Genomic DNA, 17500 nt, shown 5'->3' on the forward strand with positions numbered 1-17500 from the left:
ATTATCGATTTCAATATTTTAATATATAGCTTACAGATATGTAATAACACATTAATTATAATAATAACAACTACATTTGCATGTATATATATATATATATATATATATATATATAGGTACATCTATATCTAAAAGTATGTTTTATATGATATTTTAATAATTATATTTGTATTATTTTCAATTTATATATAAAATGCATATTTTATGATATAAATACATTATATATAAAATATTTGAATACCTATTTGCCTATAAATTATAATATATCTATATCTAAAAGTATGTTTTATATGATATTTTAATAATTATATTTGTATTATTTTCAATTTATATATAAAATGCATGGTATTTTATGATATAAAGACATTATATATAAAATATTTGAATACCTACTTTGCCTATAAATTATAATATATCTTATACAATAATAACACATTTTAAATATATGCAATACATCTTATTTTAATAATTATAATAATTTTATTATTTACCATTTTTAAATAAAATGTATGATATTTTATTATATATACATATTTTAATAATACAATTTTTATTAATATTTAATTTATATATTTAAAAATATTTATTTTATGATATGAAACATTATATATCTTATATTTGAATACCTATTATATATAAAATATTTGAATACCTATTTTTTAAAAATAATATATATTTTTATAATATAAACAATAATAATAATAATAATATTTTAAATATATTTAATTTATAATACATCTTATTTTAATAATAATAAAAATAATTGCCTATAATAATAATAATAACACATTTTATTATTTTACAATTTTAATAAATAAAATTTTATTATATTTTTAAATTTTATTATATATATACATATTTTAATAATAATAATAATAATAATAATAATAATATAGTATTATTTAATTTATATATAAAAATGTATGATATTTTATGATATGAAAACATTATATATAAAATATTTGAATACCTACTTTGCCTATAAATTATAATATATCTTATACAATAATAACACATTTTAAATATATGCAATACATCTTATTTTAATAATTATAATAATTTTATTATTTACCATTTTTAAATAAAATTTATGATATTTTATTATATATACATATTTTAATAATAATAATAATAATAATAATAATAATAATAATAATACTTTTATTATTTAATTTATATATAAAAATGTATGATATTCTATGATAAGACATTATATATAAAATATTTGAATACCTATTTTGCCTATAATTGATAATATATACAATAATAACATTTTAAATATATGTAATACATCTTATTTTAATAATAATAATAATAATTTTATTATTTACAATTTTTAAATAAAATGTATATTTTATTATATATACATATTTTAATAATAATAGTAATTTTATTTTTATTTAATTTATATATAAAAATGTATGATATTTTATGATATGAAGACATTATATATAAAATATTTGAATACCTACTTTGCCTATAAATTCTAATACATCTTATACAATAACACATTTTAAATATATGTAATACATCTTATTTTAAAAATAATAATATTTTTTTTATTTACCATTTTTAAATAAAATGTATGATTTTTATTATATATACATTTTAATAATAATAATAATAATAATAATAATAATTTTATTACTATTTAATTTATATATAAAACTGTATGATATCTTATGATATGAAGACATTATATATAAAATATTTGAATACCTACTTTGCCTATAAATTCTAATACATCTTATACAATAACACATTTTAAATATATGTAATACATCTTATTTTAAAAATAATAATATTTTTTTTATTTACCATTTTTAAATAAAATGTATGATTTTTATTATATATACATTTTAATAATAATAATAATAATAATAATAATAATAATAATTTTATTACTATTTAATTTATATATAAAACTGTATGATATCTTATGATATGAAGAGATTATATATAAAATATTTGAATACCTATTTTGCCTATATATGATAATATAAACAATAACACATTTTAAATATACGTAATACATCTTATTTTAATAATAATAATAATAATAATAATAATTTTATTATTTACAATTTTTAAATAAAATTTATATTTTATTATATATACATATTTTAATAATAATAATAATAATAATAATAATAGTATTATTTAATTTATATATAAAAATGTATGATATTTTATGATATGAAAACATTATATATAAAATATTTGAATACCTACTTTGCCTATAAATTATAATATATCTTATACAATAATAACACATTTTAAATGTATGCAATACATCTTATTTTAATAATTATAATAATTTTATTATTTACCATTTTTAAATAAAATTTATATTTTATTATATATACATATTTTAATAATAATAATAATAATAATAATAATAATAATAATACTTTTATTATTTAATTTATATATAAAAATGTATGATATTCTATGATAAGACATTATATATAAAATATTTGAATACCTATTTTGCCTATAATTGATAATATATACAATAATAACATTTTAAATATATGTAATACATCTTATTTTAATAATAATAATAATAATTTTATTATTTACAATTGTTAAATAAAATGTATATTTTATTATATATACATACTTTAATAATAATAGTAATTTTATTTTTATTTAATTTATATATAAAAATGTATGATATTTTATGATATGAAGACATTATATATAAAATATTTGAATACCTATTTTGCCTATAATTTATAATATATACAATAATAAGACATTTTAAATATATGTAATACATCTTATTTTAATAATAATAATAATAATAACAATAATAATAATAATAAATTACTTACAATTTATAATTAAAATGTATATTATATATATATATATATATATATATATATTATAACATAACATAACATTATACAATAATAATTTAAAAAAAAAATAGGTTGTTTTATAATTACACGTTCGCTTGTCTGTGTGTGTGTGCTGGTTCTTCTTGTTTAGTGCTGTAAGACTTCAGTTAGCAGATTTGGACATTTAGGGATTCGTGACACATCATAATAATACTTCATATGCGGGATATCAGCATTTCTACAGGTGACGGACAGAAGAGACTGTCAATCACCTGTCAATCACCTGTCAATCAATCAATCATTCAGTCTCACCTCGTCCTCGAGCAGTGGAGGAAGACGCTCAACTTCCCGGCGCTTTTTCTCCTCTTCCTCGCCCTCTTCCTCATCCAGGCCGACCGCAGCGCTCCCGAACGTTCCCATCGCGCCTCCGGATCGATTCTGGAACAGCTGGAGCTTCTGATTCTCTCTCGGTCTCCTAGTAACGCGCACTCCACGAGCGCTCCGCGGCGACGTCACGGAGCGTCGATCCTTAGGGGGCTCGCGCGAGTTTTGACAACATTCTTCTGCAGTGCGGGGAGCGCGGATTCCCTCAGATCAATCACGCACGAAAGCTTCTTCCGCCGATCCGCCGCCGGTCGATAACCGATGGCAACGGGGGAGTTTACTAACTATGCTGTCATGGTAACGACAGGCGCACACACGCGCGCGCTCGCGATTACTACACGGGCCGCGAGCGTCTGAAGGCAGGGGCGCCGCGCATGCGCACAGAAACCTCCGCCTTCAGCCCGCTGCGCGCAGACGCTATATAACTTTTATTTATTGGTCATCAGGACCCGCATATGCGTCACTAAACGTTTCCCTTAAAATATCTGCTGTGATTCGTCTCTAGAAGGTCTTTAAAGCCAATTAAACAGCACAAGAGCGCCTGCCTGTGGTAAATCCTTACAAAAACGGTCCTGTGTGCTGTTACATTAATATTGGGGCAAGTTGTCACAAGTGTTATATGTAATGTACATATGTTTACTTAATTTAGCAAAATAAGATTTAAAGAAATAAATTAGACAATTGTATATATATACACACATACACACACACACATATACACACATACATAACACACACACACACACAAAAGGAACGTTTTAAACAAAGATACAAAATAATAATAATAATAATAATAATAATAAAAACCTGACAACTAGCTTCAGTCTTGACTGAGCTGGAATACTGAACTTTTAGAGTATTCCTGTACAATAACATGATGTTATAAATTGTAAGTATATATCTCACCATTCTGAGTTATATCTCACAATTTGAGTATATATACACATACACACACACACACACACACACACATATATACATATATATATATACACACACACACACATATGCATATACATATACACCGTAAAAAATAAAAAACACAATTTGTTGAGTCAGCTTAAAATAATTTGTTACCCTGTAACAAATTATTTTAATTTGTCATTAATAATTTATAAAATTAATAATTTGTTAAAATTTTAAGTTTAACTCAACTTGAAATGTTAAGTTGTACTAAGTAACAACTTAGATATTTGTGTTTGCTAAACTTAACAGATGGGTAAGTAACCCAGCTGCCTTAAAATTTTAAGTTGATTCAACTCAAATATCTAAGTTGTCACTTAGCATAATTTAAATTTCAAGTTGAGTAAACTTTTTTGAGTTGACTGAACTTAAAATTTTAAGGCAGCCAGGTTACAAATTATTTTAAGTTGACTCAACAAATTGTTTTTTACAGTGTGTATATATATTTACATATATATATATATATATATATATGTGTGTGTGTGTGTATGTATGTATGTATGTGTGTATATACATATATATATACATATATATATACACACACACTGTAAAAAACAATTTGTTGAGTCAACTTAAAATAATTTGTAACCTGGCTGCCTTAAAATTTTAAGTTCAGTCAACTCATATATATATATATATATATATACACACACACACACATATATATATACAGTCATGTGAAAAAGTTAGGACACCCTATTAAATTCCATGGTTTTCCGTATCAGGACATCATTAAAAAAAAACTGGTCCTTGGCTGGTCTTAATTTAGAAAATAAAACCTCAGATGAACAATAACACATAACAAATTGTACCATGTCATTATTTACTGGACTAAAATAAAGCCAAAATGGAAAAGCGCCTCTATAAAAGCATAAGCTTTGGCAGTTTGCTGGTCTGGAGCCTTCATGTGTGTGTTAACACAATGCCAAGGAGGTAAGACATCAGCAATCATCTTAGAGACAATACATCTCATGACAATACCATTAGAAAAATATGGGACAAAAATGGCATGTTTGGAAGGTTTGGCCTCATCTATCTAAAAAAAAAAAACAAAACAAAACATTGCAGCACAGTTTAGGTCTGCAAAGTTGCATCTGAACAAAACACAAGTCTTCTAGAATAATGTCCTTTGAACAGACGAGACTGGAGTGGAGATGTTTGGCCATAATGCACAGTGCCAAGATTGGTGAAAACCTAAAGAGCATATCAGCACAAACACCTCATACCAAAAGACAAACATGCTGGAGGAGGACTGATCATTTTGGGCTTGTTTTGTAGCCACAGGACCTGGGCACCTCACAGTCATTGAGTTATCCATGAACTCCTCTGTATATCAAAGTATTCTAGAGTCAAATGCGAGGGCATCTGTCCGACATCTAAAGTTGGGCCAAAATTGGGTCATGCAACATCAAGCACACCAGCAAATTTACAAAAGAATGGCTGAAAAGAAAAGAATCAAGGTGTTGCAATATTCTCAAATGCTGTGGTGTGAGCTGTGCATAAGCAAATGCCCACAAACCTCAATAAACTGGAGCAACGTTGAAAAGAAGAGTGGTCCAAATTCCTCCAGAACCATGTGAGAGACTGATAAAGTCACACAGAAAATGAATGCTTCAAGTTATTGCTGCTAAAAGTGGATCTACAAGTAAGTGACTTATAGAGTGTCCTAAGTTTGTCACACATGGCCTTTCCCTCTCGGCTGTATTTTTGTTAAATAAATAATGACACAGTGTGATATGTCATGTAATGATGTTTATCTGAGGATTTATTTTCCAAATTTTAAGACCTGCCAAGGACCAGATCATTTTTTATTATGTCCTGATACACAAAACCATGGAATTCAATTCTGAGTATTTATCTCGCAATTTTTAGTTTAAATCTCAGAATCTGAGTCTATATCTTGCACTTTTGACTATATATCGCACCATTCTGAGTATATATATCTCACAAGTTTATGTAAGTATAAAGAATACTACTATAAGCCACAGATATTCTCCATAAAATTATAAATAAATTAATTTATAGCATTTTCTCTTACAATTCATATTCAGTTCATACAACTTGCAATTGTGATAAAAAAAAGACACAATTCTAACATAGAAACTCAATTTTGAAATTTTGAATTTCCATCGCACAGTTCTGACATTATTTCTTTTTTTCTCAGAATTCTGAGTTTATATCTTGCAATTCTGACTTCTTTTTCTCAGAACTGTGATTTCTCAGATTGCCATTTCTTTGGAATTTGTTTTGGGTGAAATTTCCTAGTAATTTTTCATTAAAAACTGTTTCTACTCCTTTTTTCGGTTAAGATTTACTAACACTCTTAATTTTTTATTTGCATTAACAACTTAACATACTACACCACACTACATGTCGTAGAACAGGAGTATTTCACCCTAAAAATAAAAAATGGTCATTTACTCACCCTCATGTTGTTCCAAACCTGTATGAGTTTCATCTTCTGTTAAACACAAAAGAAGATATTTTGTAGAATGTGGGCAAGCTTTTGATGGTTCCCATTCACTTTCATAGTATTAAAAAAAAATTACTATGAAAGTCAATGGGGGCCACTTCAGGAATAATCACAGTGGAAACAATTTTTAAAAAAAATTTTTCTACATTACAAGATTTTTCTAGTTACAAGAGAATTTTGCAGTCCGATTAAAATCCAAAACAATTCATCCTAGAATATAAAGAATGAACTCAACTATATGATCATCCAGAGTATTATAAACATCCACAGGCTGAAAAGAGACAGACACAGTGTCTGATGTCACACAGATTTAGATGCTGAGTCACTTTGACAGCTCTTCTCTCTCTCTCGTGCCCATCTGTGTGTTTGCTTTCACAGATCTGGGGTCAGTGTGTCTGGATGCTCGTCTGACAGCAGCAGATGCGGTCAGACTCATGAGGACGCGTGCGAACGTTCGTAAAGTGCGTTTCCCTGAGGATGAAGAGCAGTGTTAACAAACACTGCGCCCGACCTTCAGATTAACACACCACAGCTGGGACCGTATGAGGAATTCTCCCAAAATATTTCACCTCAAGACATAAAGAGCCACAGAAATAAAGACCTGCATAGCATGGAGAAGACCAGCCTACAAATGCATATGAAGCTCATTGGGTTTTCTGAGGCTCGGGTCAGCTAATCCTACGCTGAATTACAGCCGTCGGACCATAATGCAACAGTAATTCAGTCACGCCCTCTGCTGATGCCACATTATTGTCTGCTGACCTTCACGACATCAACAGCAGCTGAACCATGACAAACACACTTACCAAGAGCTGATGAACAGCATAAGCAACCATTACTGAGAATCTGAAGCTGATTTACTGTGAGAACAGATGAAGACATGTTTTATCAGATACTGAAGGAGCCTGAAGGAGGAAACCACTCTCTGGATGTTCAGGAATCAATTAAGCAATTCTGTGAATATTTTTGTGGCTAAAAGCATTGCACAATGTTGTTATGTTTATTTAAAACTAAAAATAAAGCAATTTTTGTAATTGTTTTTTATTTTTATAATTTTTGGTATAATTATTAATAAATAATTTATAATAATACTGAAATAACACTGTATTTAAATAATTTAAATTGACGTAACAAATGAAATATAAATACTAGATGAACATCTTAAACTTAAATTAAAAATGTTGCCTTGGGAACTTGCTAAAAAAAATTAAAATAAGAAATAAGTACTGAAAATGCTAAAACTGATTTAAAATTAATGAAAGCTAAATATTAATTTAAAAAATACAAATGACAAAAGTACAATGAAATCACTAAAACTAGAATTAGAACAAAACGTGTAAATATTAAAAATTAAATAATGTTAAAATAAAACTGAAGCTTATTATTAATATTTAAAAAATAACAGTAAAGTACTGAAACCAAAATATAAAATAAATATAAAGTATAAAATAAAAGCTAATTCAGCATATTAATAAATAATAGTATAAATAATACTAAAATAACACTGATTCACAGCTTAGTCATCTGTGCCTTAGTGGTTTTAAAATGGCAACAATTTCATGAATCAAATCAGCCACTAGATGGCAGAAAATCACTTATAAAACACTTTGGGAGACATGGATGACTTTCTGTTTCAGTGTTTTTTCAGCAGCATTAAGATACTCATGTTTTTATTAATATTTTGAATTACTTTTTATATCTTCTGTTTTCAATTTAAATTTAGTTACAGTTTAGTAACTTTGCTATTTGTTCTGTCATTTCATAAGTTATTTTTTAAATCTCAGTTTGAGTTATTTTAGCACATCAAACTAAATTAAAATTGCTGAAATATATTATGAAATATTTTTAATTGTTTTAGTTGATCATATTAAATCATTATGTTCAGATATATTTCCACATAATCAGTATAATCAGAAAATGACTTCTAATAACTGTGCATTTTACCGGCTTTAATAACTGGGTGAGATACATAAGCTGTTAATAAACAGACAAAAAATTAAGTGGAATATAATTAATTTAGAGTGGCAACCTGAAAGTAGATGTTCAGACAACAGATTTGCATCATTTCTATAAATCTGAACAAAGCAAAGCAGATGATTGTGTTTATAACTACATTATGCATGAGTGATGTTTGTCTGCATAAACGCCTGCAGCACGACGCAGACAAAATACCGAACTTCAAATGATCTGCACCCGTGTGCGTCTTCATCCTTCCAGCTCGGCTGAAGAAAAAGAAGGTAATTTGTAAATGTAAAGACATTACATAACCAGACTGTGTTTATTATTGGTGTCCTTAGGAACCCCAGCAAACACACACACCTGAATTAAAGTGCTTTCTTCTGATTCTAGTGTAACAGAGACCAGCTAGTGAGTGCTGTGCAGGTAAACCTCACTCCCCAGCAGTGTTGCCAAGTCCGCGGTTATTCTGCAGAATTGGTCTACTTTACCACTTGTTGTTTTTGAAGTGACCCCAATAACGTCACATTTAGCCCCTGAAATACGAATTTACCAGGTGAACCGCGACAAAAAAAAAAACGTGTTTTATCCCTAAGAATGCGATTTTTTAACAGCGCAACACCCTCGAAACGCAATTTGGCTAGTTTTGAGGAGCAATTTGGTGGGTTTTGTTGTGAATACCTGGCAACCCTGCTCCCCTGCACTGTAAAAAAAAAAAAAAAAAAAAAAAATTTGTTGAGTCAGCTTAAAATAATTTGTTACCCTGCTGCCCTTAAAATTTTAAGTTCAGTCAACTAAAATAAGTTTAGTCAACTTGAAATGTTAAGTTGTACTAAGTAACAACTTATTTATGTCTGCTAAACTTAACAGATGGGGAAGTAAACCAGCTGCCTTAAAATTGTAAGTTGATTCAACTCAAATATCTAAGTTGTCACTTAGTATAATTTAACATTTCAAGTTGAATACACTTTTTTTTGAGTTGACTGAACTTACAATTTTAAGGCAGCCAGGTTACAAATTATTTTAAGTTGACTTAAGTTGTTTTTTTTACAGTGTGATCTCAAGAGTGCACTAGCGACTGACGCTAAAGGGCGCGATTTTTAGCGTCCTTGTAAGCACGCCCACTTCCCGTGCCGATAATGCGAGTTCGAACCCTGCTCGGAGCGAGTGAGGGAATTCCAACCGGATTGGTTTCACTAGCAGTTAGAGGTTTGGGCTCATCTACTTTTTTTATTTGCAGTATAGTCGGCCGAGTAATCATGAAGGAAATAATACAAATGAAAGTTTGAGAATTCAGTAGCGATCAAAACATGCGAGACAAATTAAAAATTTAAATATCTGAGCTGCTTCTTTGTCTAGAATGCTTCATTTGGATCCTGCACTTTTAAAAACAAAGTCTGTTGCTGTTATTATTTAATATGGGTCCATGAAGAACCTTTAACATCTTAACACTCTAAGAAAACGACATTAAAATAAGGCCCAGTGTGAATGAACTTTCTGGACAGATACCCCTGTTTTGAAGGATACAATCATTTTATTTTGAAATCAAATATCGATCACAACTACAGCTCCGCGCGGGACTGTTTTCTTAATCCCGCTGCCACAGAATTTCTGACCGTTACCGCCCGCTCCCGTGTTTTTTGTGTCAACTCCCGCCCGCTCCTGTAAACATTCGAAATACTGTACATACAGTATTTTTAAATGATTGCTCACTGTTCTCTTTCTATCTGGCATCACCTGCACTCTGTGTAAAAGGGCATATTTTACAAGATCAGATATTTGTGCCGCAGTTGGCACGTAATGCACGATTAAAAATGTGTAACACCGATTACCGCAGGTTAAGCGCCAAACCACGGAATGGCGGGACCATTTTTAACGGCACAGTCGCCCACTCCCGCCAGATTTTGAGTTGGGTTCAGCGGGATCCCAATCCAAGCAGCCCTGTAATCTGAACAATAACAATACTGTCTTTAGTAGATCTAATTTACGACTGTAATTTAAGTCTTTTCATAATTCTTGAATTTTGCAAGTTATTTTCCTTTTTATTTCTGTGAAGCTGCTTTTAAACAACCTGTTTTGTATAAAGTGTTATGTAGCCTAAATAAATGTGACATGACTTTTTGAATGAGGAAGAGATTTAACTTTTATTATAAAAAAAAAAATTGAAGCTGAAGCTCTTAGATAAAAATATTGCGCACATTAACGTCATTGGTTTTTGTGTCCGTCATACTGACGTCAAACCGGATCCCGATTGATGTGAGAGCTACAACTATGAGGAGGATTCGTTTGAATAATGAATTAAATTCTGTTGCTCACGCAAAGTTATTAGATTACTTCAAAAGACTTGTAGTTCCCTTCCAGATAAAGACTAATTCAGTAATGTGTGTCCAAGACTTTAGACAGCAGTGTAAATCTCTTCTCTCATTTCATGCTTTTTCGACATTAACAGCAGCTGCTCTGATGTCTTTTGCTCTTTTCAGTGTCTTTCACACCTCGCGTGTCTTATAAATCAAATCAATCGCTGTTCTGCTGCATCACAATCTCGCTATGCTCTTCTGTCTCCTCCAATTCCAGGGTTGCCAGGTCTGCGTAACAAAACTAGACTAATCACGGCAAAACTTTAGCGTTTCGGGGAGAAATGGATATCAAAATCGCACTGAAGAGAGTTCCACCTTCGCTTTAACCTGCAGAATAGAAACACAACCTTTGGCAGAAATATAAAAGTAACCAAATTCTGCAGGAAATCCGTGGAACTGGCAACACTGTCCGATCCGTCTGAGCGGGAACGTCAAGGGCAAAATTAGCATGTTAATCACAGTTTACTGTACGTTACGTCTCTGTGTTCATTATCTGAGGCCATCAGGAAAGTCTGATAATAGATATGAACATAATACATGGGAATATCGTTTCATTAGTTAGAGAATGGCCAGAGACTCTTGAATATGAATGTGTCCTGTCCTTATATAAACCAAAGCGTGTCACAACACTATTATGAACAGTGACTTGACCTCCGGTGAACTGATCCAAAGACAGATTTACAATATGACTTCATGAGACCATAATCTGAATATGGATCAAAGCATTCATGCATTTAAGAAAAATATTGAAAGCACTTTCCACAAAGAGTGATTTCACAGCAAGTGATAAAAAAGTGAAAAAAAAAAAAAAAAAAGTCACTTAGAAATTGCTTTTCACAAACAATTAGGCCTACAACTGGCAAAGGCACATTGAAATAAATATACAATTTTTACATAGCAAGACTGAAATAATATTCTCTTGCTTTTTTCTTGTTTTATTTAACTTAAAAAAAACATTTTGACAGTGTACATCTTGAAAATGTCATTTTTTGTTTAGGCAAAATTTGCCTTCTGCCACAGCAAGTCTAAAACTGGAAGGAAAAAAAAAAACAAAGCAAAAACAAAAACAAAAAAAAGTAAGTAAATAGAATAGAATAGAATAGAATAAAATAAAAACATTTGATGTAGGATTTAATTAGAAAATTTTCACTTAGAAATTGTTAATAAACACTAAAATTAAGCGCAAAGACATGGGAAGAACACCTTAAATTAAACAGGACATTTTTAAGTAGAAAGACTGGAATAGTATTTTATTGTAAAATGTACTTCAATATTCTTTGATTAATTTATAAAAATATTCTTTTTAAGTAGTTTAGGACCCTGATTTGTTAATTTTCTGTGTTTATTAAATAAACATTTAATAAAATTTAAATAAAGAACGAAATAAGGTGTGAGATGTTTTTGATAATTTGATAATATTTTAATTATCAAAAAGTATTACTTAATTTAAATATACTTACAAAAATTAACTACAGTTCAAAATTACACTTTTTTTTTTAAAGATTTTAATTGTTGAGAAAAACAAGACCAGTAAGGTGGGATAGACAAACAGCACCATTTTAAGGTAATTTAATGCTACTTTAGTTTTGCACCTTTGGTACTCAAACATAAAATTTACTATTGTTTTATTTATTTATTTATTTTTACTTTTTTAAAAATTAAGTAATTTAATTATTATAAATAAATGCATTCATTCATTCAAAAATGTACAAACAATTAAATAATTAAATAAATAAATAAAAGTAAAAAAAATAAATGTAAAAAATTAATGGATTTTAATTTATTCCCTATTTTTGGAAAGTGCCAGTAACTAAAACCAAGAATGACATCATTATAGTAAAACACTGCATTAAAGGGAAAAACAGTCAGATGTACTGTATGTCACCTGTCCAACACAAGGACATTTTTAAAGACATATAGGCTTATATCACACAAACCAGATCAAATCAACTACAGAACGACACCTTGATATCATCATCACCATCATCACGTGATAACGTCAGTATGTTGACTCACACTCACCTTCATGATCTCTGGCGTTCTGGACACACAGTCCAAGCTTTCGAGGCTTTTTTAATTAAACAAGAGCTAATTACACAGCACACTGACTCAGACTCTCTTTCTCTCTGCCTGAAAAGTTCGTATTTGCCGTGAGATGCTGCACTGATCTATTCTGAGGGCTTGTGTTCAGACCCTTGAATATATTACCTGTACTGAGGGATTTCACGCCTGTCAAACAGAGGCAGATTTGTGACAAACGGAGAATGACAAACCCACAAAATCCACACGAGAGCACGATCTCCTGACTCTGAAAACGACTGAACGACCGAACACCTGAATGATAGGGTGGGAAATACATTTACAGTGAATTTCGTTGGCACAAACACATCAGTCATTTACTCACCATCATGTCGTTCTGGAGTCGTATGAGAGCAACAGACTGAAAGATGAGTCGTTATTTACTTCTCCTCCATCGCAGCTCCACAAACCTGTTCAAAATAGACTTTCTGGCTGAATAAACCTTCTAACAGGTGAAATTTAAATGTTTTTGTGACTACCAGTCAGACGTTTGGAGTAAAGAAGTCTCTTCTGCTCACCAAGGCTGCATTTATGTAATCAAAAATACAGTAAAAATTCTTAAATATTATTATAATTTAAAACAGCTGCTTTCTATGTGAATATCTGTTAAAAAGTAATTTATTTCTGTGATCAAATCTGAATTTTCAACATCATTACTCCAGTCTTCAGTGTCACATGATCCTTCAGAAATCATTCTAATATGCTGATTTGCTGCTCAAGAAACATTTCTGATTATTAATGTTGAAAACAGTTGTGCTGATCAATATTTTTGTGGAAACCGTCATACATTTTATTTTTTAGGATTCACAGATGAATAGTGTCCTCCTCGGCCTGAGCACGACTGGAGCTTGTGACTTTTTTCTCTCTCTCTCTCTTCCCATTTACCCAGCTGCTGTCTCGTCTCTTTATAGTTTAGATGTTTGGAACATTTTATGTTAGTTAAATTCAAATTTTTGTTTTTTAAAATAACGAAGCGGCCAGCAGCAGAGAGTGAGTTGAGCATATGTTTGATCAATTTAACCTTCTCAAATCAATACGACTTGCTAAAGCACGCTTTGCAGGACATGGAGGCGCCAACGCAATCACTTGTATTTTTTTTTCTTAATAATAGTGGAAAATTTAAATATGGCGTCATTTTTGCTCATAAATGTAAGAGTAATACATTGTTCGGAACTGCAAAGGATCTACTTTTATTTGTGTGCACTTACAGTATCAACAAAACATTGTGCTTTTGTTAATGAAAGAAAAACAGGATGCGCTTTCTGCTGTCTCGGTCTTGAACAGGATCGCTTTACAAAAATGAACCGAAACTCAGTGCATACTTGCATGATAAATGAATCTATTCACTGTAAAAAACAAAAAAAAAGGGGGGAAAAAAGTTGTTTCAACTTAAAGCAAGTGCTTGTGCTGGCTTAAAAATTTCAGTTTAGTCAACATGAAATGTTAAGTTGTACTACATGAAAACATGGATATTTGAGTTGAGTAAACTTAAAAGTTTAAGGCAGCACAATTTTTTATTTTTTATTTTAACAGTGTAGAAAGCTTTAAATTACTACTTTAAAACAAAATAATTCAAATCGAAATCAAAAACTCTTATGTAATCTGTAAATATGCATCTCTCTCTAAAGGTGCTTCCATTGAGGAGATGGTGAGTCAGGATCGTCAACTGCATCATTGCGACACAGAAAACACTAGTTTATTAATAAATAATTCTAATATTTCCTTACTATTTGCTGCTTATTAATAGTTAGGTAGTTGTAGGATTAGGGATGTAGAATAAAGTCAAGTAGAACAAGGCATTAATATGTGCTTAATTAGTACTAATAAATGACTAATATTCAAGTAATGAGCATGCTAATAAGCAACTAGTTAAGAAAACGTAAAATAAAGTGTCACCAAAAAGTTGTTTCAACTTAGTGTTCGTGCTGCCTTAACATTTTGTTTACCCAACTCAAATATCCACGTTTTCATGTAGTACAACTTAACATTTCATGTTGACTAAACTTCAAATTTTAAGACAGCACAAACATTTTTTAACATTTTTATTTATTTATTTTATTTTATTATTATTATTATTATTATTATTATTATTATTATTATTTTATTATTATTATTATTATTTTTACAGTGTATTGCGTGCACTTTTTTTTTGTTTGTTTTTTTGTTTGTTTTTGGGGCCAATATTTTGCCTATGGCATGATTTTAGTGCCATGTTGAAAACTAACTAAAATAAGAATAAAGTCCAAATTACAATAATAAAATCATGTTATAATGTGTAAATTTAATGTGAAAATTACACCTACTTTGCAAAATAAAATAAAAAAATAAATAAATAAATCAGTGGCATTCAACCTGTCATTCTTAATGTTTAACATGAAAAACAGCAATAAAAACGTAGGCTTCAACTTGGTTAACTGCCTGATTTATGAGAATAAAGAAACAATGTTGCAATACAAGTATTCATTTCTTAAACAAAATACAAACTTTTGATTTGTTTGTCACAAAACCATATTAGAATGATTTCTGAAGGATCATGTGACACTGAAGACTGGAGTAAATGATGCAGAAAATTCAGCTTTACATCAGATAAATAAATTACATTATAAAATATATTCACATAGAAAACAGCTTTTTTAAATAATAATTTCACAATTTTTACTGTACGCTGTAAAAAAATGAGATCTTTCTAAAGTTGTTTCAACAATATAATTTGTTACCACGCTGCCTTGAAATGTTTTCATTTTAAGTCAGCGGGGTAACAAACAATTTTAAGTTAAAACAACTTTTTTTTTCCCCCCCAGTGTATTTTGATCAAATAAATGCAGCCTTCGTGAGCAAAAGAGACGTCTTTCCGAAACACTAAAAAAAAAAAAAAAAAAAAAAAAAAAAAACTTTAATTATTCCAAACTTTTGCTCTTTTTCTCATGCTGCTATAATTAGATCTGGATTATTTCCTTGTTTCAGAACTAATTAAACTATATTTTGGCCACATCTTTCTAGTTTGACATCACAGAGCATAATTTCACTCCGTATTACAGAAATTATTCAGGATAGACACCATGTTTAATTGGAAAGATATGAAAATGAAGCTTAAGGAACAGAAATGTCAAACGTGATGATGAAATATCAGACACTTTTTGGAAACACACAACTATAACCCTTCAACGTCAAATTAAATATGGTCCAAAATAAGGCCCATAATTTAATATTTAAGTCTTTTGGTGAAGCACTGCTGTTCAAAGTCAAGCATGTGAAGCGTTAATAACAAAAGGAGTGCAGACGTACAGTTAAACAGAATCGAGTTATAATTGTAGTTTGTCTCTCATAACAGCATACAGCACCTTCTGATTCACTCACCAGCAAATCTCACAGTGTAAACCCACAATCCTGCGTAACAAAGACGGACAGATGCGTTAAAACAAACATACTGTACAAACAAAACGTCTGAACTCAGATACTGAGCAATAAACCAGAGACAGATTCCCCCCTCGAGCGTAAAAATCTTCCACATCCACACATCATTCCTCATTTAAATATCGTTCATTATTTATTATCTCAATCTGTGGTGCACAGAAACACAGAAAATAAAAGAGCTGATGGGCGGCATGAACCCGGACCAAACCAGGACAGCCAATCAGAGCGCAGCATTTCAGAGGAAACAGGAGGGCGTGAAATTAAACACTCTTTTGTGTCAAGCGGTGCATTAAATGCTGCTGAACCTGTCGCTTTTCCTCAAGGGAAAACGTTTCCGTTTGATCATCTGAAAGGCAAATTTAAATGAGAAAACGGAGAATCTCAAAAAACATGTCCAGGTCACATTTTGCATAAAGAAATTCGATTAATAAAAAAAAAAAAAAAAAAAAAGATCTTTTGGATTGTGCCATTATTGTCACGACAGTTAAGCAGAAAAAAGAACAACAACAAATTAAAATAATAAATATTAAATCTTTTTCACTGAATTTGTAACAACAGTTAAGCACAAAAAACTATATATAATTTAAAAATATAAGCTTCAATTTCTTTAATCAATATAATTTTTCTTACGATTTTGGATTGTGATCTTTTGCATTGTGTCATTACTGTCATGACAATTAAGCAGAAAAAAAGAAGAATAACAAATTAAAATAAATATGAAAATAATACTGACTTTCTCACCACAATTAAGCACAAAAAAATTAATTTATAGTTTAAAATAACTATAATTTAAAAATATAAGCTTCAATTTCTTTAATCAAAATATTTTTTCTTCCAATTTTGGATTGTGATCTTTTTGCACGGAATCATTATTCAAGCAGAAAAAAGAACAACAAATAAAAAATAAATAAATATTAAATCTTTTTCACTGATTTTGTCAAAACAATTGAGCACAAAAATTTTATATATATAATTAAAAATAAGTATAATTTCAAAAATATAGGCTTCAATTTCTTTATAATTTTTCTTCC

General features: G+C 29.7%; 1 protein-coding gene across 1 annotated transcript in view; it reads right to left on the minus strand.

The window, feature by feature from the left end:
• Nucleotides 1-3575, minus strand: part of LOC127175013 (kinase non-catalytic C-lobe domain-containing protein 1) — a 63438-nt gene extending 59863 nt beyond the window's left edge. The window contains exon 1 of the mRNA XM_051125805.1: nucleotides 3156-3575. Coding sequence (XP_050981762.1) covers nucleotides 3156-3263 — 108 coding nt within the window. The 5' untranslated portion in view covers nucleotides 3264-3575. The remainder of the gene's footprint in view (nucleotides 1-3155) is intronic.
• Nucleotides 3576-17500: the final 13925 nt, after the last annotated feature.

Source organism: Labeo rohita, chromosome 13 (assembly GCF_022985175.1).
Source record: "Labeo rohita strain BAU-BD-2019 chromosome 13, IGBB_LRoh.1.0, whole genome shotgun sequence".
NCBI lineage: Eukaryota > Metazoa > Chordata > Actinopteri > Cypriniformes > Cyprinidae > Labeo > Labeo rohita.